General features: G+C 38.2%; 1 protein-coding gene across 1 annotated transcript; it reads right to left on the reverse strand.

Moving 5' to 3' along the window:
- Positions 1-195: 195 nt before the first annotated feature.
- Positions 196-21,588, reverse strand: LOC131427680 (acrosin-like). Its single transcript, XM_058591089.1, has 7 exons — positions 21,389-21,588; positions 21,160-21,308; positions 20,869-21,031; positions 20,302-20,484; positions 19,861-20,016; positions 595-928; positions 196-507 (listed from the first exon to the last, which is right to left on the reverse strand). The coding sequence occupies exons 1-7, from the start codon at positions 21,467-21,469 to the stop codon at positions 371-373; spliced, it is 1,203 nt and encodes a 400-aa protein (XP_058447072.1). The 5' UTR covers positions 21,470-21,588; the 3' UTR covers positions 196-370.
- Between the last annotated feature and the right edge of the window lie 5,892 nt (positions 21,589-27,480).

Raw genomic sequence — 27,480 nt, forward strand, 5'->3', positions numbered from 1 at the left:
TCGGTTAGTATTCTTCTACTTTCCACCGCTCTCTCCTGTGTCCCGGGTGGTCAGCGAATAGTGGCAATGTCAGCTGCCGACCGGATAGGGATGGGAAACTGAAGGATATACAAAAATTTGTTTGTTAACTGGATGTTTATGCCAGCAAAAAAAAATCTTTTTTTTTCGTCGTCGCTAGTTCAAAGTCAATTTTTTTTTCGGTCAGAAAGTTCAAAAAGTTTATTCATTTTCACAGTTATACATCCGCCGGGAACAATTTATTTGATGTGCCGGGAGAAGGACGACTCTGGGGTGGCTGGGTGGGGTGGTTCACTGGATTTATGGTGTGGTTCCGGTTCACGGCTCTCGAATGTTGTCTGCGATGTGATGTCTATTCTATTCTCTCCATCCTCTCGGCATCGAAATGAATGAATGAATGAATGATGATAAATGAAATGAATAAATTGACGAGATTCAGGTTAGATGCGATTCCAGTACCAATTGATGCCGCAGCCGAGCTTGATTTTCCTGTGTGGATGAAAGTCAACAAAAAATGAAATATAATCAAATGAGTGGTTGTGAATAATAGAGAGTTTGTAGGGAGCTGCCGTTCACCTGGATTCGCTGCAGCAGCGCTGACTTGCTGATTACTCCAAGAACTGGAAGGGGGGCCGTTTGCGTTGAGGCTAGATACATCTCCGCTGCCACCGGTGACCGTTCCGTTGGCTCCTGCTGTACCGACTGTGGTCGCGTAAAGGCTTCCGATTTCACCTATTATCCAATCTCGATAAGGTGCCACTGGAGTGTAGAAAGCGGTGGTGCGTTTCATCTGAATGCAGCTTTGAGGATTTATGGGCGGATTTATTTCCGCCAATATGGCTACTAATTTGAAATTGCATACCAATGCGGTTCCTCGCTCTCCGCTGTAGCGCAAGCTTTGCGAATCAAGCTGCAAATACGCAGAAGAGGTTGGCGTTTGGTTTACTGATTTTATTTATACTATTGAGTTTGGAATTATCACCACAGGGATTTGCTCGACATAATTCGTTGGTTTGTGCTGATAAATATGCAACAACGTGGTTACGCTGCCCGTTGCTAATTCTGTCATGTTCGAGTTAATGAGCTTGAATTAAAGTGCTGCAACTGGTTTGACCGTAGAATTTAACAAATGGTGGCGGAAAATCGATGTTATAGGGTATTTGATAATCACTACATGCTAACACAAATTAAATTTTTTCAGTTTTCAGTTGAAGCAGAAATAAATCAAAATTCACACGGTGTTTGGTTAATGGAATGCCTGGGAAACATTGGAGTAAGTGACAAGGAAATGCTTTTAGATCGGAGTAAAGTACAATTTGTTATTTTTGTTAGGTATCAATCAATTTGAATCAGTTCTGAAAATACCTATAATGTCTTAAATGTTTGAGATTTTCGAATGACTTTAACTTCGTCTTCCGACTTCTATTTCCGAATCTAACTACAACAATATATTTTGTATGCATAGCAAACAAAAGTTTTAACTCAAGTAGTGATGAGATAATGTCTATCTGTTGGTATTGAAACAATTTCATTATATGGTTTTTTAGGAGACATTTTTTTATAGGTTCAGTCAGAAAATCGAAAGAAATTTGAATAGTCGTCGACTTTGACAGTATATTAATTTTTTCTATCAGCATAGCCAAGTGCATCCAATAAATGTACAACGAGCCTTTTACCAGCCTGTGCCGCATATTCAACCATTGTTTCAATTCATTCGACTTCAATCTACCACGAAATGCTGTCAAGAAATTGTTCTTAGTGTTACGATCTAATTGGTTTTAGCTAGAAATACTATATTCAAATAAAGTGTATCATTTGGGTGATTGTAATCTGTTGATGCGAATGAAGCGGAGGTTTTATGCATGTTGGAGAGCAAGTTTGGTGGAAACTAACTCCGCCGGTCTTTTTCCTACTCCAAATAAACAAATAAATAAGAAAATCTTGTACACGGTCCTTGCTCGTGATCAGTGCGGTAAAACTGCATTTTAATCGAATATTATTAGATGAAAATGAAATGTATGGCTGTTGTCTGTTGGCATATCCATTCTCATTTATTTCACTTCTGTTGCCGGAGCTCCCAGAATTCATCGTCAATTGAATAACCGTACCTAGTCACTTGAAGTTTTGCTTGCTCAGTTTGTAGTGCCAAGTATTCTACCTGTTTCATTGTCTTCCTTGTCTTCACTGTGGGTAGTGAGCAAGTGCGAATGAATAGACAGAAACATCAACTCGATAACACAAAATTCTCTTCGACCATAATGATAAATAGAGGGTATTTGAGTTTTCAATTATCAACAGCAAACTAAAATCGATAATTTCGACTGTTTGAAATATATTGAGATGTCTTTCGAAATATTGAAAATGAAAACTGAAAGAGGAATCAATTGATTCATGTTTATTTTGTAATTGATGTTTTAGTTATCATGACTGGTTTACCTTTCATCCATTATCATGAACCAATTCGAATTTTTGAATGAACCTCACTTGAATGCCACTCTCTCATTGAATTGTAAGAGGTATTTTGTTACTTCAAGAGGTAAACCGATGGTGGTTAAACTGAGCTTCGGTAGAAAGAGAAACGAATGAAGGACGGGGTGATGTCCATTCGGTGCGACAGAGAAGGTTGTGTGTTAGAATGTAAAGTTTACTGCAGTAGAGTGATCGTCAGTGTGTTCTACATTCGGTTTCAATTTAATTGAATGAAGTTTTACAGCACTGTTTGTGATGTCACATGCAATTAAAAGGCTCATATGAGATCCGAAAACCACTTGGAGTATAGCGTTTGAGATTTATCACCATAATCGAACATAAACGAGAATTTGATGATCAATGTTTTAGGCTTAGGGTTATGAAATATTTAGATATTCTTGCCAAGGATGGCTTTTATCGTATCAAAGAACGCTCTCTAGCAACTCTTCACACGATTGAATCAGTTCCATCGAAGAGAGATATCATGTCAGCAACAAAAAACCGGCAGGGTTCATTTAACATAGAATGAACACCAGTGCGAGAAAGAATTTTTCTCGATGACCCGTCTGAGCATCACGGGTTAGCACGCTGTGTGAGGATCCTCTCTGCAACATTTCAAGATTGTTTTGTCAAGTTTTGAAGTCAATCGAAGTAGAAATCTTGGACCTGTGCACCGAGCTCTTGCTTCTTCGTAGAATGAGATAGCCATAGATAAAGGTCCATAACTTCCACAGTTTCATTCCAATAGGCGTCTTTCCTGGAGTGCCGAACGAAAATGTTGTTTTCGGCTTATTCTGGCCGATGCAGGTATGGTCATTTAGGGGTTAGCCTATGTTTGTGCTTAGGGCACATAATCATTTTTACTGTTCTTTACGTTTCGTCTTAGACTCGTCAGTGCAGAGCAGTTCAAATTGAACTGCTTATTGCAAACTTAAACAGTTCAACTTGAACCGCTAAGCAGACGTGGTACTTCGGTACCAAATTTATAAGTGTTTTGCAAATAGCATTAACTTTACGTCTGCTTAGCGGTTCAAGTTGAACTGTTTAAGTTTGCAATAAGCAGTTCAATTTGAACTGCTCTGCACTGACGAGTCTAAGACGAAACGTAAAGAGCAGCAAACATAACAAAAAAACTCATCACGCTTGCTTGCATTTTTCGTACCCGCGACGACGGTTTTAAGGTATTCAGACACATATCAGTCCCGGTACTCTGGACAAGTATAAAAAAGAAACGGTTATGTGCCCTAAGCACAAACATAGGCTAACCCCTAAATGAGTTATTTATGGCTATCTCACAGTGTTGAAAATTTAATCATAAATTGCTGATAATATTTCTGATGACACCGAGAAAAAATTATGTTGTTGCAGTTAGTACAACTTGAGATAAAAACAGAACGAATTTTGAAAAGGTAAAAGTCTTCTTTATTTGCTGTTACATCACGCTCCACAACACCATTGCTGTTTTTTTTTATAAAATTTTTTTATTCAGGCCAATTTGCGTACAAGCTTAACGTGGCCGAATGAGCCATGTTTTTATTAGATAAAATAATTTTTTTACTGTTGGATCTCGTTGTCACCCTTTTTCTAGGGGGAGAGGAGCTTCCATTTTTATCTTGCGATGAGTGGGGGGCACTTTGTTCGTGGCTCGTCTCGTGTAATTCGCATTCTTGGGTTGGTTGTTAGTTGCTGTAGGCGCGCCTTGTTGTGCATTAATTGCAGTTGCTGGTGGGTTTGATGGTACAACAGGAGTACTGCGCTCACTAGTTTCCGTTGTTGGGCGGTTGTCCTTATTTTTGTTTGAAGATGTCCTTTTTGCAGTCTCAGTGCAAGGTTTGCCGTAGTGTGCAGGTTGTTCACAAAACTGACATGTAACCAGTTGATTTTCATACGTAATCAGCGTTTTACACGGATGTATCCCGTCTAGATCACAAATGATGTAAGATGGAATTGCTTTACGTAGTTGCATACGTACCACTCGCACGCCATTCCGGATACCCGGAAAAAAATTCCGCCATACTTCTCTTTCGTTGGAAAGAACTTCACCGTACTGCGACATACTTTCCCGAACATACCCATCGCTGGTCTGCGGGGGAAGGCCATGCACGCGTACTTCTATGGCATTGTCCACCATGTACACAGGGATTTTATATTTAACATTGTCATGATCAATACTGTGCATCCCGTTATTAACCGCAGCAAATGCAATTGCATCTTTTTCACGTTTGAACATAATGTACACACAGTTAGACGACTTGTTGAATTGAATCTCACTTACATTATTAACGTTTAGATGCATTCGTTCCTTAAGCAAGATTTCAATTTCGGTTGCTGCTGGTCTAACTCTGCAGCGCTTGAAATCAATACAAATTGAATTTGGCCTTGTAGGCCAACTTTCAGGCTTTGTTAAATCGTATTTGCCCATTTCGTACACTCTATTGTTCACTACACTGTATTGTCTTTGTTTCTATCGTCTCGACCGTAAGCAATTGTCGACTGCGTCTGATGAGATGCAAGCACGAACTGTCCATTGCTGTTTTGTCAATTGTCAATTTGTTGCTGTCACATACATTTAGTGAGGCGAACATGTCGAATTCCTTGTCAATTAAAGAGCATTTGCAGGAAATTTGATTCATTACATTATTTTTGAAAAAGTACAGCTGAATATGGAGAACATGCTTGGTTGGTCGTGATTTGGGAACATTATTTCTGAACTCAAATGGAAACTTTTGTCTCAAACGCCATACTCCCTAAACTTGGCCCCTTCCGACTGTCATGTGTTTTCATCTCTGTCTCATGCGCTTGCTGAACAACACTTCACTAGTTATGGAGATGTGCTTAAAATGGCATCAGGATTGGATTGTGACAAAAGTTGAAATGCTTTAAGTTTTATAATTTATCGAACTAGTTAAATTAAACTACAATGCAGTATATTCATTCATCTTTCCCAGCCTATGCCTGTGATACGCACTGTAGATATTAATTTTGGTAAGCCCGTGTGCTGGAGTTGCACAAACAAGTTGTTTAAGTACTAATATATACCAGTGAAAAAAGATTTGATGAACTTACCTTTCCGTTCAATATCTTTCAAAAATGATGTCAGGTTTGCTCATTATTTCAGCAAATAGTAGCATATAAAAATTTTCTGATTGAGTTTTGTTTTCTTTGCGTATGTATCCCAATAAGCACATGTTATTACACTTCAATGACAGTAACTTATATGACACAAATTCATGAAACAAATTGAAGACTTTGCAACGTGCATTATAACTGATATGTAACCTGAAAAGCGTAAGATGCGGAGCTTGCGCGACTTACCAAGGGTTGCCAAACAACTTCTCAGTAAAGAATATTTGATTTGATTCAGCGCGCACATCAGTCACAATGAAACAGAAAATATAAGTTTGTGTCAAGTTACAATTTGTTGATGTATTTCTCATTCAACATTTACGACACACCAAAAAAATTTGAATATTACAGGTGACTTAATTTCTCATACGATGCAATTCATAAAGACCTAATTTGTCAAATGAGGGAAAATTTCATTTGTAATGACTTAATGTTAGATTAGCTTGAATTTTACTGGTTTCGAATGTAACTTGCATTCTGCTAGCAGGTGCGACTGTATGAATTTAAATGCACCTTTCACCAACCAAGCAGATGTATGCTTCTGTGGCTCAGTCGATTAACAGACGTACTTGCGATCCAATGATTCTCGGTTCAAGTCGCGGCGGTTGCTATCAGTATTTTTTTTTATTTCAACGAATTTCATGCATGGAGTTTTAGACACAATATTAAATGTTCTTGCACGTGAATTTACGTGAACAGCGACGCTCCATTTATGCATCTTATAAGATGTAAAATCACAGGGATTTTTTTAAGTGTGTTGTCATCCGATAATCAGAGCTAAAATATAGATTTCAATCTTCTTTAAAATCACTATATCTACTCAAAATCAAAGTGCTTTTCGATATTGATAAGGAAGTTGATCATTGTAATTATTGAAAACGTGCGCGCCTTCGATATTTTGGGATTCAGAACATCGACATACAAAATAATATTCATATTTTTATTCCCGTCATATGAAATTTACAGCTAAAAATTCGAAATGTTAGAACTATTTTGTGATTAATATTAGTTTTTCATATACCAAAGTTAAAACGGCATTGGCATAAGTTTTTCTATGCATACACTGCCGTGCCGTGACAAAGTGTAGAAATATTATCTCTGGTAGTGAGAATGTACTTCCCAAAACGAAACAAGTTTGCTTCGCACATGTACCGCAAAAGATTTGCGTATAAGCAAGATTCAACTTTAACCAATTTTTTAAACTGAAGAAATTTTCTACTTATCGTTTTAATATTATTGTTTGGGATAATGTACGGAAGTTTTCAACCGACACGGTAATTGCATTTCTTTGTTGCAGCACAACGAATACGGTAGCCGATATGAAATCATTACTTAACTTTGTCTTGTAGTGTGTCACTTTTTCATTGTCACATTTTGTTACGGTGACCAGTTGGCGACTAAAAACAGTCAATGTGAGCACGTCGTAAGAGTTAGATTATCGAAAAGTTACGCTGGAACTTATTGTAGCTCAGTATGATGAGATGTCAATTCGTAACATTATTTTGACTCCATAGTTACCATCATAATACGACTTGTTTCATCGTGTTTGTCATGCAGCATCTGTTTTATTTTTATTTTTTATGAACAAGTTACATGTGCTACTTGGGTAATGTTGTATTTCTGTAACTTCTATGATAATGTTCTCATGTCTGCTAGTTTTGCGCTCATTTTAAACTGATGAATCTTGCACAATTTATTTTAAATTGCCAGCTCTGAATTTGTTGTCATTTTTTCTAAAAATGAAGAAAACTACACAAACTGACTCAAAAATTTATGAGGCGGCCAAAACTATGCAGGACAATATTCTTTACTTGAAAGCTCATACAATATGAGTAAGGATTTTCAAGAAATGTCGATAAACCGGAAGTCGCTAGCTCCGGTTTCAGAACAACCTCAAACATTGTTTGCATGCATCTAATAATCAAATCTGTTCTAAAAGTATACCAATTAAAAGAATTTTCAAAGAATATCGATAAATCGGAAGTCACCACATTGGATTTCGAAACTACCCCAGACATAAATTCCGGCTCCTGCTAATCAAATTCAAATCAAATTCTAAAATAAATTGGTAGACGGAAAAAACCGATTTCGGTTATTCTATCAAGAATCAAAGAAATTTGTTTTGAAGAATACCACAGTATTATATATGATAGTATGATTAATATGAGAAAGACATCATTACTGGTGGATTAAAACGCTACCTATGGGCACTATGCCATTTTATATTTATAACTTTTGATTCACTCTACCGATTCCGCTAATTTGTCGATACTTGTCAAGAAATGTCTGCAGTATTGGAGTATGTGAATATTACAAAGTTGAAGTTTTGCGTTTTGGAACGTCAACGTGTTTCAAGGTAGGTAGACCAATGGCACTACGTAATTTCATATTTTTCTTTGAAAGCTTAAATATTTTCACATGACATTGCCAAAATTTAGCGGAATCGATCGAGTGATTCAAAAGTTATAAATTTATCAATAACATCTTTTTAAAGAAAATCGATACAACATTGAAACTACGAAAGCTCGAAATATTCTAAAAATTATAACTCAAAAACCTGTTTTAAACCACTTAGTGGTGTAATGATGCCTTTCTCATATTACTCATAACATCATAAATATTACTGTGGAATTCGCAAAAACAACTGTTCATTGAATAGAAATAGAAAAGTTTGGTTGGAATTAATCCAACAAACTCTACAAATCCTGTTTAGCCTGTAGTTTCGGAACCGGAAGTTGTATCCACAACAAATTAAGGAATTCCGTATGAAATTGTAAGACTTTTCTATTGAACCTTTGTGAAAATCGATTTTTCCATCTTCAAGAAAAGTGAGTGAGATCCTTTTTGTAGTTTTCAATCACCATTTCCAATTCTTCCGGATTCTGATGTTCGGAATAGCTGAAGTTGGTTCGTTGGCCAGCAACAAATTGGAACAGTTTTGAACCTAGTTAAATCTAGACTCACTATTTCATGCTCTATTTCAATTAAACCAATTAAACGAAATCAAACAAACGAAGCGAACCTGCGTTTCTGTTACATCTGCATATGTAAGTCAAGCTAAACAGCATGAATCAGTGGCTTGAAACATGTAGGAGGGTTATTATTATTATTATTATTATTATTATTATTATTATTATTATTATTATTATTATTATTATTATTATTATTATTATTATTATTATTATTATTATTATTATTATTATTATTATTATTATAATTATTATTATTATTATTATTATTATAATTATTAACCCATGGATCAATAAGTCCCGAGACTAAAGCAGAGATGGCGCTCGTAGTAAACCAGTAACCACGTCTTTCTAGAGTACTAACCTTTGCTTGAAACGGGTCAAAATTTTGTCGATCCAACCAAAAACAGCTGCGTTATCGAGGTTGGAGTAAAGTCGTTTTGTAGTTTGTTTAAAAAAAGGAAAAAAAAAACAAGTTTCGTGTTTTGATAAAACATTGTTTTTTAATGGGTAAAAACACCGTGCAAGCGAAACAATGGATTGAAAAATGTTATCCGGGCTCTTGTCCATCAAAAGCAACGAATTGTCGGTGGTTCGCCGAGTTTACACGTGGTCGTACCGACACAAATGACGCGGAACGCTCGGGTAGACCTGTGGAAGCAGTTACACCGGAAAATGTGAGTGAAGTGACAAAAATTATAATGAAAGATCGTAAAGTGAAGCTCCGTGAGATTGCTGAGATGACACAGATATCATATGGAAGTGTATTTACTATCCTTCATAATAAAATTAGCATGAAAAAGGTTTTTTCCAAGTGGGTGCCGCGATTGCTTTCGATGGAACAAAAACAGCCTGCTACAAGTCGATGAAAACAATGGCGAAATTGAACAATTTGGGCTTTGATCTGCTTCCCCACCCACCATACTCGCCAGATTTAGCCCCCAGTGACTACTGGCTCTTTGCTGATCTTAAAAAAGTGCTCCAGGGAAAAAGATTTGGCTCAAATGAGGAGGTCATCGCTGAAACTGAAGCTTGTTTTGAAGCGAAAGATAAATTTTTTTATAAACATTATATTGAAAAATTGGAAAAACGTTGGAACCATTGTATCACCCTAAAAGGTGATTATGTTGATGAATAAAAAAAAATTTGCAAAAAAAATGTTGTTTCCATTGTTAGTCTCGAGACTTATTGATCCATGTGTTTGTATTATTATTAATAATATTGACATAACTACACAACTCAAACGGTATTACTGCACTATCGGCTGTGTTAATTGCATATTTTTATGAATAAATTAGAGTTAAATGACATTCGTTTATTCTTTCGATCGCACGTATCATAGAATAGCTAAAATTTTTATCAACCGCTGCACCGTCTTTTGCCAATATCACACACCAGTAGCAGACATCCGTAACTGTTTCGATCTTCATAGCGCGTACGAAATAGAACAAAGCACGCATCGTTCATTTTGTGTTTTCTTCTTCTACCGTATCACCACGTGCCGGTGTTGTACATACTGTCATTCTATATGGCGATTTGAAAACTTTGACACTCATCGCCCTGTAACTGTGGAACTGGAAGCCGGATGAAATTTCACAGTAGCCTTATAAATAATATAATCTTTAATTCAAATCAAGATTTGTGAATCGAAGTGAGTTCTATTTTTGGAGTTTTTCTTCACCACTTTCGGTGCTTCCGAAACATGAAAAGGGGAGACCAGCAGTGCCGAATAAATTTTTTATGCCCACAAACTAACAAGCTCTGCAAGCTAGACAGTTTTTTTGGATTTGTACCTGTTTTTGACCATCATTCTTGAAGAAATACTAATGAAATTAGAAATTTTCCACTTATCACGCTTTAGTTTCGGAATCGGAAGTCGGATCCGAATAAAATGTTCTAGCAATTTTTAGAAAACTGTAAGATCTTTCATTTAAATCTTAGTTTGTGAAATCGGTGAGCCGTTTAAAAGAAAATTGAATGCACACATTTTCTCTAGTTTTCACATATTGCTATGTAAATCCGGAACCAGAGGTCGGATCCAAATGAAATTTAATAGCAGACTATGGAACTATAAGACCTTTTATATGAATCTCAGTTTGTGAAAATCGGTTAAGCCATTTCTGAAAAAAGTGAGTGAATATTTTTTCCATTTTTTTGGTGCATACCATCCTACATCTCCGGAACCGGAAGGGATGGGGATGAAATTCAATAGCAGGTTATGGAACTATGAGACCTTTTATTTGAATTTTAGTTTGTGAAAATCGGTTCAGCCATCTCCGAGAAAAGAGAGTTCATATTTTTGTTACATACATACACACTTACACACACAGACATTTGCTCGTTGTTCGTCGAGCTGAGCCGAATGGTATATGACATTTGGCCCTCCGGGTCTCGATTAAAAAGTCGGTTTCATAGTGATTGCATAGCCTTTCTATATGGGAAAGCAAAAAAACATACATCGCCAATTTTTGTAGATTTTATGTAAAAATGTTTCAGCTTTCCGAAAAAATGACACAAAACCTGTTATAAAGAGAATGTTTGATTATGCAAATCGATTGCAGAAAAGGGATATCGATTCGGTACCTACACGAAGCGTAAGATGCTGTGGTGAATATAGTTTCACTTCGGCTTATCTATTTCTATATTCGCTTACTCTCATTATCATTAGGATAAGTAGAACACGATCAAAGCTGATCAAGTCAGTCGATAGTAGTCAATCACGGAGGCAAGACAAGCTAGTCTCACAAATAAAGTTTAATTTACTTTAACAAGCTAGTCTCACAAATAAGGTTCAATTTAATAGTGAAAATATAGTCCGTACTTTAAATTCCCACGCGCGTTTTTCTGCTTCGATAAAATGCCGAAACCGTGAACCATATTAATTTTGGAATCTTCAACATTTGGTCCTTCGAGCCGGATCGAAGAAGGCCGCGTGGAGAACATACTCTCGAGAAACATCTTAGCCACGTGTTCAGCTTATTGTGTGTCCAAGGTCGGATCGCCGTGCATCTTTAATCGTTGCTGTTCGCACGTCACAGCGCGAGAATTATTCTCTACTTAAAAGAATTTCATAGGAACATCAGGAATTGTATCGAGATTATCAGGAATCTTCTGGCGGCAACCATCGTCGAGAGCGACAAAGGCTAAGTAGAACAAAGAAGCGTTATCTGTGGTGCGGTACTGAATTGCATGATCAGATCGCCATTGCAATTATATATGGCCTCGTGGTTCAGACGAGATACATTTGCATGAACAAAGATAGTAATAATAAAATGGTGGTATTTCAATCTTTATTGTCTTTGTTGAATTCAATAAATTGAGCCTTGATTCACTATCTCAAATTTCGAAGTCGTTTACTAAACGGTTTTCTGCTGGTATAGTGTGGTCGCTGGGTAGTAAATTCGTTTATATCGCGGTGTCAACAGTCGTCGCGTGCTGTAATAAATTCTTACAAATAGTTCTGTAGAAGTGGTGCAGTGAGTGATTAAAGGAGTGTATTCAAAATGCCAAAGGATGATCTTAGAATTTTGCTTAAGCAAGAACGTACGTTGCGAAGTTCGATGGACAACTTCAAACTGTTCATCACCAACTATCGAGAAAATCGTGATCAAAGTTCATTGCAGTTGCGAATGGAAAAGCTTGACGACATATATGACAAGTTTCTGGATATTCGGATGCGTATTGAAGTGCTCACTGATGATCAAGAAGGCGACCATTTTGTAGAAACTGTAGAGACGGACGAAGAACGGAAATCATTGCGCATGTCCATTGTGGAACGGCGAGAGCAGGATAACATGAAGGTAATTCGTGAGTTTGAAAATGAGTATTGGTGTTTGAAACAATCAATGTTAGCGCTTGTGATTCCAGCTAGTACGAGCAGAGATACAGCTGTCTCTCAGCATCGACCATCGTCAATTCCTGATTCTTAAGTAAGGGTTAAACTTCCAGAGCTAAAATTACCGACATTCAGTGGAAAACTAAGGGAGTGGATTCCATTTCGTGATTCTTTCGCCAGCTTGATTCACGATAACGAACATTTATCAACAATTGATAAATTCACCTATTTACGTACATCTTTGACCGGAGACGCCCTGCGGGAGATAGCATCCATCGAACTCTCAGCCGTAAATTATTCCATAGCCTGGAGTACACTGCAAGGAAGCTATGAAAATAAAAAATTGATCGCCAAATCGTACCTAGATGCTTTATTTGCCGTCAAACCAATGGATAAGGAATCCTACGAACAACTAAATCGTATTGTAGGAGAATTCGAAACTAATTTGCTGATGTTACAAAAAATAGGTGAGGATATTGATGGAATGAGTACCATATTACAACATATGGTGTGTCAGCGACTTGATTCGAATATACTAAGAAGCTGGGAAAATCATCACAATTCAACGGAAATTCCTACATATAAAAATCTCATGGAATTTCTGAAAGACCAGTGCATGGTACTTCGCAGCATTGTGTCTTTGAGATCGAACCAAGGAGAATCGAAAAAACCCGTTCGCCTCTCTACATTCAGTCACACGAGCACTCAACAAGCGTTGCTATGCCCATTTTGTGGAAATCAGGCTCACTCCCCGTTTAAGTGTAACAATTTTACAAGGCTGAAGATCACGGATAGAGTTGACAAAGCAAAGCGTAAATCACTCTGTCTCAACTGCTTGTCACCCGGGCACATAGCGAGATTTTGTACAAAAGGAACTTGCCACACATGTGGAAGAGGTCATCATACCCTCCTGCACTCAGGTCATCTAACTTCACCGTCTAAAATAAATCAACAGTCACAACTAGCAAGGAAAAATCACACTCCCGACCCGCTATCAGAACAGAAACAAGAACAGTCTCAAGCTCATGAGACATCAGCATCCATTCAACAAGCTACGCGAAGTTCCGATACCTTTAGAAGCCACAATAAAGTTTCAAATGCAAATGTTAAGCCAACACACTCTCCTTGCACCACAGTATACCCGTCTACTAGCCATAATTCAGTCCTCTCGTCAAGTTCGCAACGCGTCACGACAACAGTCCTGTTATCTACTGCTCTTATTAACATATGCGACGGTTATGGAAACACCATCATTGCTCGAGCCTTGTTGGATTCAGGATCCCAACTTTGTTTCATGTCCGAGAATCTCGTCCAGAAACTCAACTTCAAGCGTCGTCGAGAATGCTTGCCAATTAAGGGCATTGGTCAAGCTAGTACCTAATCCAAACAATCCGTAACTGCGTGGGTTCGTTCGCGAACATCTCATTACACAATTCCAATGCATTTCTTTGTATTGCCGAAAGTAACTGCAGACTTGCCAACTACAAGACTTAACATAACGCAATGGAAATTTCCGAGTGGAATCGTATTGGCTGATCCCGAGTTCTATTGTCCAAGTACAATCGATGTCATCATTGGAGCGGAAATATTTTACGATCTCTTAGTCGATGGACAGCATAAACTAGAAGAAGATGGACCAACTCTGCAAAACACTCAGCTGGGCTGGGTTGTGTCAAGGAAGGTTTCGAAAACGGTTAACTTCGATTCAGCATCAGCCGTATTTTCCTGCTCAGAAGAGAGGTTGGAAGACATGCTCACCCGGTTTTGGGAGCTAGAGACATGTCGAACTAAAACCGTCATGTCTTTGGAGGAGACACTTTGTGAAAAATTATACGATGAAACTACAGTGAGAGATGCTTCAGGAAGGTTCGTTGTAATGCTTCCAAAGAAACAGTATTTAATCGAACGTCTTGGTGAGTCTCGTTCAATTGCACTAAGAAGATTTATGGCACTGGAGAGACGACTGGAGACTAATCCTGCGCTTAAGAAAGCTTACTGTGAATTCATTCATGAATACTTAGACCTAGGGCACATGCGTGAGATCCCAGTACAGTTATGTCAAGTAGAGTCAGCTCCATTCCCATACTACTTGCCGCACCATGCTGTTCTGAAACCTGATAGCAGCACTACCAAACTTCGTGTAGTATTTGATGCATCGTGTGCGACGATGTCCGGCATTTCACTCAACGAAGCTTTAATGGTAGGCCCGGTGGTCCAAGAAGACTTACTCTCAACGGTTTTCCGTTTTCGGATACATAAGTACGCCCTAGTAGCGGATATAGCTAAGATGTATAGAATGATCAATATGGCTAAGAGCGACCATCGTCTTCAAAGAATTTTATGGAGAGATTCTTCATCAGAACCAATTCGAACATTCGAACTTTCGACCGTCACCTACGGAACTTCATCAGCCCCGTATCTTGCAACCAAAAGCCTCCAGCGTCTAGCAGAGAATGAAGCCCAACGGTATCCGATGGCATCAAAAATACTTCTGAAGGATTTCTATGTGGATGATATGCTATCGGGTACGGATAGCATAGAAAACGGCATAAAGTTATATGAAGAGTTAAATCAACTCTTGGAGTCTGCGGGATTTACTCTCAGAAAATGGAGCTCCAACAGTTCGGAAATATTGGCAGTCATTCCTGACTCATTGAAGGACGACCGTACATCATTAGAACTATACTCGACAACGGCGAACATCAAAACATTAGGTCTCTCGTGGGAACCTCGATCGGACAACTTTCGATTCTCTGTGCCTCAGTGGAATGATTCCACTGAGATCAACAAGCGTATTATCTTGTCCGATTTCGCTCGCCTCCAAGATCCTCCAAGATCTCTGGAAATAGAAATGCTCTTGGATGGAACCACTTAGCGAAGAGCTTCAGCATTGGTGGCTGAAATTTCGTCACAGCTTAGCTGGATTGTCTACCCTCAATGTTCCTCGCTGGCTGGCCTTTAACAACGATACGGTTTCAGTCGAAATCCACCGTTTTTGTGACGCTTCAGAAAAAGCGTACGGAGCGTGCGTCTATCTTCGATGTACGACGGTTGACGGTCAAATAACGGTTAGTCTAATCACAGCAAAATCCAGAGTCGCTCCATTGGATGATGTTCCACGCAAGAGGAAGAAGATGACCATTCCTCGATTGGAATGGTCATCCGCACTGGTACTAAGTCATCTCTACGAGAAGGTGGTTGACAGTCTTCAAGTATCAGCTCAACCGTATTTTTAGACGGACTCCACAATTGTCAAGTGTTGGTTATCATCGTCACCAGCCCGTTGGCAATTGTTTGTGGCGAACAGGGTGTCAGAAATCCAACATCTGACCCAAGCAGGTATTTGGAATCACATCGCCGGTTCGAAAAACCCGGCCGACGTCATATCACGCGGAATGACCCCTGAACAGTTAGCAGAACATCAAATGTGGTGGTACGGACCAGCATGGTTACACAAACCACGAAATGCGTGGCCCAAAACAGCGTTACTGGACACATCAGAGTATGATAAATCGTTGCTGGAAGAAAAAGCTGTTGTAGCTACTCTAGTTCAACCTCGTCCACCCAATGAAATTTTTATGCTGCGATCAACATTGACAGCTCTCGTTCGCATTACAGCGATGTGTCGGAGATTCGCCTCTAATTGTAGAAATCGCAACAGTAAGAGGGTAGGATACATTTCATATCCTGAACGTGAAGAAGCTTTATTGGAACTCGCGAAAATCGCTCAACAAGAAAGTTTTGCTGAAGACATATCTCAGTTGACGCTCAAAGGCGAAGTGAATCCGTCATCCCGTCTAATCTCGCTGCGTCCTACTCTCACTGATGGATTCATTGTTGTAGGTGGTCGGCTTGAAAATGCTCACATTTCCTATAGTAGGAAACACCCTATGATCTTAGATAACCATCACCCACTTACACTTCTAATAATAACTCACTATCATCGCACTTTTCTGCATGCTGGCCAACAACTCTTAATAGCCAGTATTCGAGAACGGTTTTGGCCACTCCGATTGAGGAATTTGAGTAGACAGGTTATACGGACCTGTGTGCGCTGTTTTCGCGCAAATCCAAAACCACAAGAACAAGTCATGGGCAATTTACCATCTGAGCGAGTTTGTCCAGCTCCACCGTTCACACGCGTGGGTGTAGACTATTGTGGTCCTTTCAGAATACGTTTCCCGCATCGCAAAACTGATGTTCGAATTTGTTATGTGGTAATATTTATCTGTCTTGTTACAAAGGCAGTTCATTTAGAAATGGTGTCGGATCAAACTACTGATGGGTTTATCGCCTCACTTCGTCGTTTAGTTGCTCGACGCGGCCGACCGGAAATTGTCATGTGCGATAACGCCAAATATTTTGTGGGTGCAAAGAGGGAATTGGATCAACTTCGTCTCTTATTCAATTCACAAACATTCACCAACTCCATCCCACAAGCAGCAGCAAACGAAGGCATCAATTTTAAGTTTATCCCGCCGCGTGCTCCCAACTTTGGCGGCCTGTGGGAAGCAGCGGTGAAGTCTATGAAATATCACCTCAAGCGAACTCTTGGCACAGATATCATCACGCCAGACGAGTTCAACACCTTATTAACGCAGATTGAAGCCTGCTTGAACAGTCGACCTTTAGTTCCGATCAGTAACGATCCATCTGATTTGGACGTTCTCACACCAGCTCACTTTCTGATACACCGACCAATGTCAGCGATATTAGAACCGTCCTTACAAGAGCTGCGAGAAAACACTCTTTCGAGATGGCAACGAGTCCAGAGATATATACAAACCATTTGGAAAAAGTGGTCCACATCGTATTTATCAAATTCACAAAACCGTGCTAAGTGGACCATACAACAACAAAATCTTACTGAAGGGATGATGGTGCTCGTCAAGGACGATAATCAGCCACCACTACGATGGGTTATGGGACGCATCATTGAGGTTCACATCGGAGGTGATCGAAATGTTCGAGTGGTTAAGGTCAAAACCAAGGACGGCCTTTACACTAGAGCTATTTCGAAAATTTGTGTCCTGCCAATTGAGGACAACGAGACGCCAGTCAAGGATGAACATATGGAAAAACAGCAACAGGACATACAAACCAGTTGAACAACACGGATTTGATCGCGTCACCGAAATACCAAAAAATCATTACATCCTAGAAGTCATCTTGTCGGTTCGTCTATTCTGCGTCCTGCTCCTAGTACTTTTACAGTTGCAGTAAAATCGAAATCAAGGCGACTTGTTTCCAGTGGAGGTTGAGGGACCTCCACGCGCAGTTATGTTATGACGTCATTCGTAATAGTTCTAGAAACCAACATTCTCGTTACTCAGCAGGAATTCCATACGAGCATCCATTATAGAGGGTATCATTCCGGGATCAACTAACCATCCAACAAGAGAGGCACCATCGCAACATCGTCCTTGCATGTACATTGGTCGCACTGGAACGTTTCCAAGCAATGTGAGAACGTTGCATCATCGGCGCATTTTGCGCCTGCGGTGGCGCTAAGCCACCGCTTCAAGGAAGTCGTTTTGTTTTTCATCATTATGGTTTAAAAAATTGCCTCTCATCTGATTTCAGAAACAATCCATCTCATCCGACGTAGACCTGTGATTGAACCTGGCTCGAATCATTCATACAGTCCACCAAAAATATCCAACAAATCGATCGTCGAAGAAGGAATTTTAGTGAATTCGTGAGTTGACGTCATCGTCATCAGAATCAACGTGCAACGTCTTCAAATCTATACCACAAACCACCCTCAGATTCATGTTGTTAAAGTATGTGCTGTTTGAAGGTAGTTGTTTAGGTGTTAAAAATAATTATTGTATTAGCTAGTCATTAGTTATTAGGTTGAAACTGCTGGCATTTCAAGGCGGCCGGTAATGTTATAAAGAGAATGTTTGATTATGCAAATCGATTGCAGAAAAGGGATATCGATTCGGTACCTACACGAAGCGTAAGATGTTGTGGTGAATATCTATTTCTCTATTTCTTATCTATTTCTCTATTCGCTTACTCTCGTTATCATTAGGATAAGTAGAACACGATCAAAGCTGATCAAGTCAGTCGATAGTAGTCAATCACGGAGGCAAGACAAGCTAGTCTCACAAATAAAGTTTAATTTACTTTAACAAGCTAGTCTCACAAATAAGGTTCAATTTAATAGTGAAAATATAGTCCGTACTTTAAATTCCCACGCGCGTTTTTCTGCTTCGATAAAATGCCGAAACCGTGAACCATATTAATTTTGGAATCTTCAACAAAACCCATTGGTAGCAAACCATTAAAACCCGTAAAAAGTTATACTATTGACTTTTCCAAACCCAAAACTTCAATTTTACGAAATTTGAAATGAGTCTAAAATAATCGATTTTTTGATCCACCCTAACATGGAAATGGTCACCCTAGTGAAAAAATAAAAAAATGCGGGTGTAATATTTTTCGATGGAGAACGATTCTTCAAAAATTACGAAATTCTGAGAGATCGTATATCAGTTTCTCGTGGAATTGCTGTATTGTAATAGTTTTCAAAGAATTTTGCTAAACCGAGAGTCGCCATATTGGATTTCGGTAGAAACTCAAATATTGTTTTCGGATATTTATTCATTATAACCGTTACGAAAATGCTCAATCAGTTCCGAAAACACTGAAGGAATATTAATGAACCAGAAGTCGTCATCTTGGATTTTTGAGCGACTCTAAGTATTGTTTTCCTGCACTTATTCATCAAATCCGCTCCGAAAATACCCCTATTGTAAGTGTTGAGATGGAATATCAATAAAGCGGGAGTGGAAGCCATTTTGGATTTCAGAAATACCTCAAACGTCATATTCCGGAATCTACTCTTTAATCCCGTTAATACCCGTATTATAGTAGTTTTCATGGAATATAAATAAGCCGGAAATCGTTTCCATTGTATGCAAAAACTTCTTTTTACGAAGTTGGTTCGTAAAAGAAGTTTACACTATTTGGAATTTGGTTCGTAGCAAGAGATACGTAAAAGAAGGTAACGTGAAAAATGAAATGCGACGTGTGAAGCAACGATCAAAACCATCGGCCGTGTTAGAGGAATTAAGAGGATGACATCATTATGACATGTTGAGATTGACTCATGAAAACATTGATCAATTCTAGCCTATTTTTCTATGGTGCACTATGGAAGTATTATTAAACGCTTCCGAATCTATTGATAGTTAAATTATTAAAATCGATCAACAAATGATTTATAAGCGTTCAAAATTATGACAAAAATGAGTCACGCTGCTAGTTTTGTATTTTTTCTATTGATACATGGGCCCGTATATTGAGGAGTAAGCACAAAATTAACGAAATATTTAAAATAACGCGAAATATGATTTATACCCCCCAGAATCCGCGAGTATCATCTTGAAGATTTATGTATTTATTATTTTTTTTCGGAAAAAAAGAAACACTCACCAAGCAGGATTTTGGATCACTAAACCGATACTCCACACAGGTCCCGTATCGTCCTGCAGTCCACTGTGTGTTGCGTGGTGATTTCCAATGTGAATCGCAGATCCACTTCTCAATTAAGCTCACGTTGGCAACAGCTGTGTATGGATAGTTTGTGACCTGTGAATGGTCGAAGTACCAAGTCAATGAGCAAAGTAAAACAATTAGTAGCAAAAGTTCTTGGAAAGAATAAAAATATCTGAATAACATTAACAGGATATTGAAAAAAAAATGCTTCATGCTAACCCACAAGCCGTTTTTTTTACTATTATTTCCATAAGCTCTACTCTGACTGACAGTAAATTCCACCGGGAAATACAATAATTCTCACGTAACTTTGTCTTTTCTCTTATTTTTCCCAGAAGCGTCGGTGCATTGGATAACATAAGTGGAAAAACTACTCACCCCGACGGAGTTGTTATAAATGTTTACGAAACAGTTTTCATTAACTTTGTTGCTGGCGGCCACCGATGCCAAAGCCGCTGTCTGATGAGATGGGATTTCCATTATTGCGGGTGGCACTGCACCCTGTTGCAACTCGATCCACTGGACGGAGGTCGTGTTGTAGAGTGGCAGCGAACGGTCAAGCTTATCATCGGGCAAACGGTATCATTCGGCGAAAAATAAGCCGCCACGCCAGTTCCGTCAGATCCGCAAGGAAGCGAACGCAAACCGACGAATGGAATTGAAGTAAAAGTTTATTAAATTTATTAAAATTAATTTCTGTTTCTCTCGCGCTGTTCAGGATGGTGCATTTTCTATTTGCACCGAACGTACACGAGCTCTGCCGCCACATCTGGCGGGTTGGTTTCCTATAATGAATGACGTGTTGATGATATTAATTTTGTTGTTGGGCAACTAATGAGTCATGTGCTCTCTGCTCATTTATAATTTTATTTTGCTTGATGAACTTTTTTTTCCTGTGGCTTTACTCATTAATCAGTTTGATGCTGTGGATAATTTTTCATGTACCTTAAGCAACGCGATATCATTTCCACCTGTTGTCGAATTAAACCGGTTGTGAGATATTATGGACACGACGTTTCGTCTGATACCGCTATTGCTTCCGGAAAACATCGGGCTCAGGTTGAATTCACCAGCGAGAATAAAAATCTCTGCTGCATTGACGACACGTCTGTAGGAGACAAAGCAAAGCTAAATAATGTGGGTAACTTATGTGTAAGGATTCATCCTTTCCGTTCTTACTTCTAGCTCTTATCGAACCCTTGTACTATTGATAAATTTCAACATAAGTACACTTACCTAGAGTTAGTTTGCTTATCCCAAACAAAAAGGCAGCCAGCAGTGGTTAAAATGTACTTATCTTTTATTATTACACCATTGCAAATATGTTCAGACGCGCCAATACCATCGAACGCAGCATAATTGCCTGTGCTACATTGAACAGAAACCTTCGGGAATTACCAAATCCCATGTTACTAATCGTTATCCAACCACACGCACACACACACCCAACGGAATGCTAACATACCTGATAGGGGGCCAAAACCGTGCGTGTTTGGCAGATCGAAACCGTTGTTGTCCATAGTAGAAGCCCTAGCAAAAACCACATTTCGACCTACTTGTTTACCGATCCAAATTGTAAATAGGCTCCTTCCCGACACTAAACTGCTGCACTAAAACGGATTCACCTACTATTTAAGGCAAAGATGGTGTAAACCTACAACAGAACTCAAGTTGAGCAACATCTAGCCTGCAGCGAAGATAGCTACCGATGTTTACGTAAGAAAACAGATAAATCTGCTTATCTCGATATGAATCTCTGAATGGCGAGGAGGTTTAAATTCAAAACAAATATTTCATAGCAGAGAGAGTGTTAACTTGGGAGGAAATAACGAGATAGAAGTGTGTTGAGTCACTATGTTATAAGTTAATGTTTAATTGGCTAATTATGGCACAGCAAAAACAGGCCTAAGGAAACCTTGATTGACAACTTATTTGCGAAAAATATTATCATTCGGACTGGTTATCATCCGTATGTTCTGAGTTCCATACAGTGTCCTCAGTCTTCTGTCTAGTGGCCCAATATCTTCCTATTGGAAGATACTTTGGGGTGATTGGAAAATTGCAGTCTTTTGGTACAATGTTGATGTGGTTGTTGTCGTTGTTGTTGCAAACCACTACTGAGCCGCTTCACCTTAATTGCCAGACCCCAAATCAGGCCAGAATAACACAGCACTCGTGTGCTTTTGGTTATATAGTAGAAGAACTCGTTAACGTTTCGAAGATTTTGCTCTTTAAACCACAACAACATATAGCCTGTCGAATAATGTTTTTTAGAAAACGTCGACAGCGTTTTGGCTTTGAAATGATCCGCGACTTTGCCACGTGGCACAGTGGTTCGAATCAATAAAAACGTGGACATAAATCAGTAGCTGCCAAAGCGTTCTTTTAATGTATATAGTTGCTTTTAAAAAATTATTTACAAATATATACCGCATAATTTGATTCTATCCCAAATTGGCCTACTTTGACAAAAAATATAACCATAACTTTTTTTTTCTGAAGAGATAGAAAATTTTTTTCTTCGACAAACTTTTAGAACTATTAAAGATAATTTACTTTGTCAATTATACCAAAAGTGTAGGTCGCACCGTTTCGGATATACAAAGCGTTTTTGTGGCAACCCCCTTAAAATCAATTTTTTATTCATAACATGTTTCAAGTTATTTTTTATGCATTCTTTGTTTGGAATAATTGAAGAAAATAAAAAATCCCATATTTTTGTTGAAGGTAGTGCATAGATTTGTTGTTCCCTGGCAAAGTTATACAACATTTTACCGTTTTTTTACATGTGATAAAACCTTACACCGAAGCGGAATCTGCTACTTTCTGCAGCTGATTTTTACAAAATTTATAGGAAAAGATATGCTCAATACTATAAAAAAATTCCAAGTGGAACTCGATGGAACCTATTTTTAGGCCATTCCAAAGTTAGTTATTGAATTATGACAACCCCCTTAAAACTAGTTTTCTAATCATATTTTGTTTCAAGTTATTTTTTTACATATTTTGTTTGGAATAATTGTAGAAAATATAGAATCCCATAATTATGTAGAAGGTAATGCATATGTTTATTCTTTTCTGAACAAGTTATACATCATTTTACCTATTTTTACCTAGGAAACCTTGTACCGAAGCGAAATATGCAACTTAATGCAGCAAACTTTTACAATACTTCTAGGAAATTATATTCCTAATCCAATTTATTTTATAATAAGAATATCCTGAGTACTATTCGTGTGACTCATTTTCACTATGGCCGTGCTGAAACCATGCATTATTAAGAAACGGAGGGTGTCACGCGTCTGCTATTTCTGTAACTCACTTTTGCAGTGAGCGTAGAGATGGGCAATTCGTTCCTGAGCTATTCCAGTGAATCGTATCTTTAAAAAGAGCTGATAGCTCACAGCTCTTCTTAAAAGAACCGCAGCTCACCAGTTCACCGCACTGGTAAGCAGGGAATCCAGGTTCACAGATTAATATGTGTTCCACAGATTTTCAACCTTTTGCACAGATTTGAAAAATGGCACAGATTTTCACAGATTTCTGAAAATGGTCACAGATTTACACAGATTCTGAAATCGATCACAGATTTTTGAAATTGATCATAGTTTAGCACCAAAAATTACAGAGCGTTAGGAAATAGTGAGACTTTTTTTTTGCTCACCAAAATGATTCCGATTAGTTATTATGGAAACGGGGAAACATGCACAGATTTTGCACAGACAGGTGTTTGGCTTGATCACAGATTTTTTTAAAAAATGACCTCGCATCACTGCTGGTAAGGTGGAAACAAGCTACAAACTGAACGGATTTTCGGCTCTTGAAGGGCGAGTTATAAAAGAGCAGAAATGTGTGCATGAGCTTTTGTTCGGTTTTTCCAAATGTGTATTTATCCTTCATTAACAGATTGAATGAGCCGTTGTCAATAAGAAATCTTACCTCTCACTCAGTAGGCTGAGGTAAATTCAGGGATGCCTCTTTTGCAGATATTCTCAAATATGACATAATAATAATTAGCAAACAAGTTAGTTCGCATAGCATTGTTCTTTGTGCATCAATGATTTCGATCATGCATATGAAAAACGGCGCAAAAAAAAACGGCACTCAAAACAAACCTTCAGTTCAATTTAAATGAGCTGATAAGCCGATACATTGAATCGATTCCCTTTAGTGAGCTGATCGGTTCGGAGCTGCTCACTGGTATGAGCTTCTTCGCACATCTCTAAGTGAGCGTCGCACGATCAATATATCATCTTAAAAAACGTGTTGCTTCGCGATAACTCAATTTATTTACACGTTTAAAAATGAAATCTCTTCGAAAAGGTTTGTACTTTTGCAATACATTTTCATATTTTGATTGGAAAACATTTTTCCATTTTTTTAATATGTGTTGAACTTTTGATAATTTTTCGGATTTTCACTATTTAAAACCCACTTTGAAAAGGCCTAAAAAATTGCATTGAGTTCCAATTAGATTTTTTCTAATATTGCTAATTGTCAAAAAGTAAACAAAATAAGAATCCCAACAATATGCGCGTGCAAGCATAAGCATGTTTATGCGTGTTTACGCGCACTTTGTAGTAGATACTTAGGTAATAGAGGTAGATTCTATGTAGATAAATAAAAAAAAATGGTTTTAAAATAAAGTGAATATATCTCAAAAAATAATTTTTTGACACTATTTATATCTTCAGCAAAAATACTTCAAATGTTTTTTTCTTCAAAATAAAATAGAAAAAAAAAATTTGTGAAAATGACAGATTGATGGCTATCCCATCTGTGTCTTTTAAAAAATGAAGAAGTTACAGCTAAAACAATTTACAAAGATATTCGAAATTTCAAGTTCTCGTTAAAAGATAATCATTTAAACAATAGAACTAACGTAACTACGTCAAAACAAATAAACACATGTAGAATCAAAGAGGTGTGCCAGTTGACTACCTACTGTTTACAATCAACGTACGTACCGACGAATTGCTTACCTAAATTCCACCTGTTTGACATATAAATAGCTATGCATCGTAGAACAGATATCAGTTTATAACAAATCTCTTTCGAAACAGTTACAATACTACAATATGGTTTTCCCAAAGTGTTGTAAACCTTTTCCTGGTTTTGTGTGTTCCGGAAATTTTTTCCAATTAACAGAAACCATAATTTCGAGAGGTATAAAAAAGCAAATATTCGGGTTCCCGGCGGATGAATAAGATCCAGAATTACTCAAAACGAAAGCAGCAGAGTTGGATGAAGTGATTACTAAAATAATAAAGCAGTTTGATAAGCCTAATTGCACTAGGAATGAAAAAGTGCGTTTGTTGTCAGTCTTGCCGAACACGTGGTCAAAGGAGAAAAAAGCCACCCAATTCAAGGCGAATAAATACATTGTGTCGGAGGCAACATGTGTTTGCACAATCCATGAGAATGTTTCATTAATGATTCATGCTGTTGAAAAATATTTCAAATATGATGATAAGAATTTTATTTAAAAAAGCTATTATGTGACTCATGCAAAAGTTTTTTTTTGTTTCGATTATAGAGGTTTTAACCTTAAGGTCATTCGCCTCTTCGGGCCAGAAAAACTTTCTGACCCTATGTGCGGGGTTGGGAATCGAACCCAGGCGGGCTGCGTGAAAGGCATCGACTTACCCATCACACTATACCCGTCCCCTCATGCAAAAGTTGTCCAGCGACACAAGATCTGGAGAGAAGCGTTTTAGACTATTTCGAGGAACGTGATTTGAGTGAGATAAGATTTGAACCATGGGTTTCTACTGACAGATGTGATCTAGAGAAATTTGTCAAACCAGTAGAAAAATTTGCAGCATATTTTTGCGAAAAATTAGAAAAACTTGTGACTCATGATTTTTATACCTCCTGAAATATCCAAATATTTTTCTCGAGGATAATTAACATTCCGGGTTTTCTTCGTTGATATCGGAGACACGTTGATTCCTGCTGCAGCGCCCTTAGCAAATTTTCCTTTGAATTTGCTAGTATTGTAGAAAAAATAGGAAATTGTGAAGGAAACTTTCATAGCAGCGTAGCCGCAACCTTCAGGTATAAACTTTGTTATAGAAGCGTGCACATTTTTGAGCATTAGTCATCGCAACGATGTTTAAGAAACTTTGTTATAAAACCATAGACAGTTCCGAGCAGTAGTCAGCGCAGCAATGTTGTAAAAACAAAGCTATTATTTTCACGGACACTAGTCACTGCCTCTGGCCTAGCGACACTGGTCTCGACTTTCGGTAGAACTTCGGGAGAAAGTCGGATGAACTATCTACTTGAAATCACAAGCTCGGCTTGTACTAAAATCTTCGGGCTTCACCCGAAAGTAAATGTTAGGAGCTTAAAAACCCATAGTTGGGAAGAGTTAGGGGTCAGTTCAGTTTTACAGAGTGCGGTAACTAGGCGCTAGTCTCGGGAGTCGACCCGTAGACAAATTAAGTAGTTGTTATTAATTCGGTCGTCGGCCCGTGGGCAAGTTTGTGTCCAGTTCAATTTCAAAACGTTAGAAAGATAACAAAAGCGGTCGGTATTAAGTAGTTTTTGCTTCAAGTATTCGGGCTAGTTCAGTAGCGGAGTATGATACAGTATGCATAGGAATATGTGTGCATTGTGAGGCTTGAGGTAGTTCGTCGAAATTACACAAATGGTTCGCATTATAATTTTGTATTATGGTTCAATTTCGCCCTATTGGCATTAAAAGAATCAAGTGACCTCAAAGTCAATTAAGAAATATTGTTTAAAATGGGATATAATAGATTTCTGAAGACCTTTAAAGAATTGAGTGAAAGATTGCTGTGATGAGTGAAGGTTTAACAGTTTCATGTGCAGTGTTTGATATTCACATGCAAAAAAACAATAGTTAGACACAACCATTGCTCGTGTCAGGGTAGTGTTGATAATATACGACAACAAAGGTATGTGTTGAAGAATAACTTCTTTTATTAATGTAAACAAGTAAATGTCGAGACATATATTCGACGAGATCACCATGAAGTGTTGTGAATAGATTTACAAACTCGTGGAGTATGCAATAGAACTATGAGTCAAATTAAAGAAATAGCTCAACATACTATGGTTGTAGCATAATTGCACAGAATTTACGGTGAAAGGTAAAATGTTCCAGTTCTAATGCAAAGTCGGCGTGGAATGGTGTAAACGTGTTTGTTTTTCTTACTGTAGTAAGACATACGTTCATATGTGCATACACCTAATGATATGCCGAGCTTAGTGAGACTGCGTGAAGTGTTAGCCTTATTAACAATCGTTAGTGACTTTTGTTAGATTGTGGGAAAGAACTCCTAAAACAGCCTAATCCTTCACTATTGAGAATAAGTAGCTGTCAAGTGAAGAGCACAAAAAAAATTGAAACTCAGAAAAGGTGAATTTCGCGATATTAAACGCAAGTACATGGATGAATCAATACAATGACATAAAAGAGAAACCGAATTGAAGAGTGTTACTCCGTATAGAATTGAAAGAAACATCCTTACGTTATTCCTCTCCCGCCACCGCTCGGCCGAGGGGATTGCACTGCGATGCCCTTGTTGA

The sequence above is a fragment of the Malaya genurostris genome, chromosome 2 (genome assembly GCF_030247185.1).
Source record: "Malaya genurostris strain Urasoe2022 chromosome 2, Malgen_1.1, whole genome shotgun sequence".
NCBI lineage: Eukaryota > Metazoa > Arthropoda > Insecta > Diptera > Culicidae > Malaya > Malaya genurostris.

What these genes read in the sequence shown, in the direction of transcription:
- LOC131427680 (XM_058591089.1), bottom strand. Translation starts at nt 21,469, where the DNA reads ATGTGGTTTTTGCTAGGGCTTCTACTATGGACAACAACGGTTTCGATC. An exon ending in TTTATAACAACTCCGTCGGG is followed by an intron (nt 20,017 to 20,301) that starts GTGAGTAGTTTT and finishes GACCATTCACAG; the next exon opens with GTCACAAACTATCCATACAC. An exon ending in CGCTGCTGCAGCGAATCCAG is followed by an intron (nt 508 to 594) that starts GTGAACGGCAGC and finishes TCATCCACACAG; the next exon opens with GAAAATCAAGCTCGGCTGCG.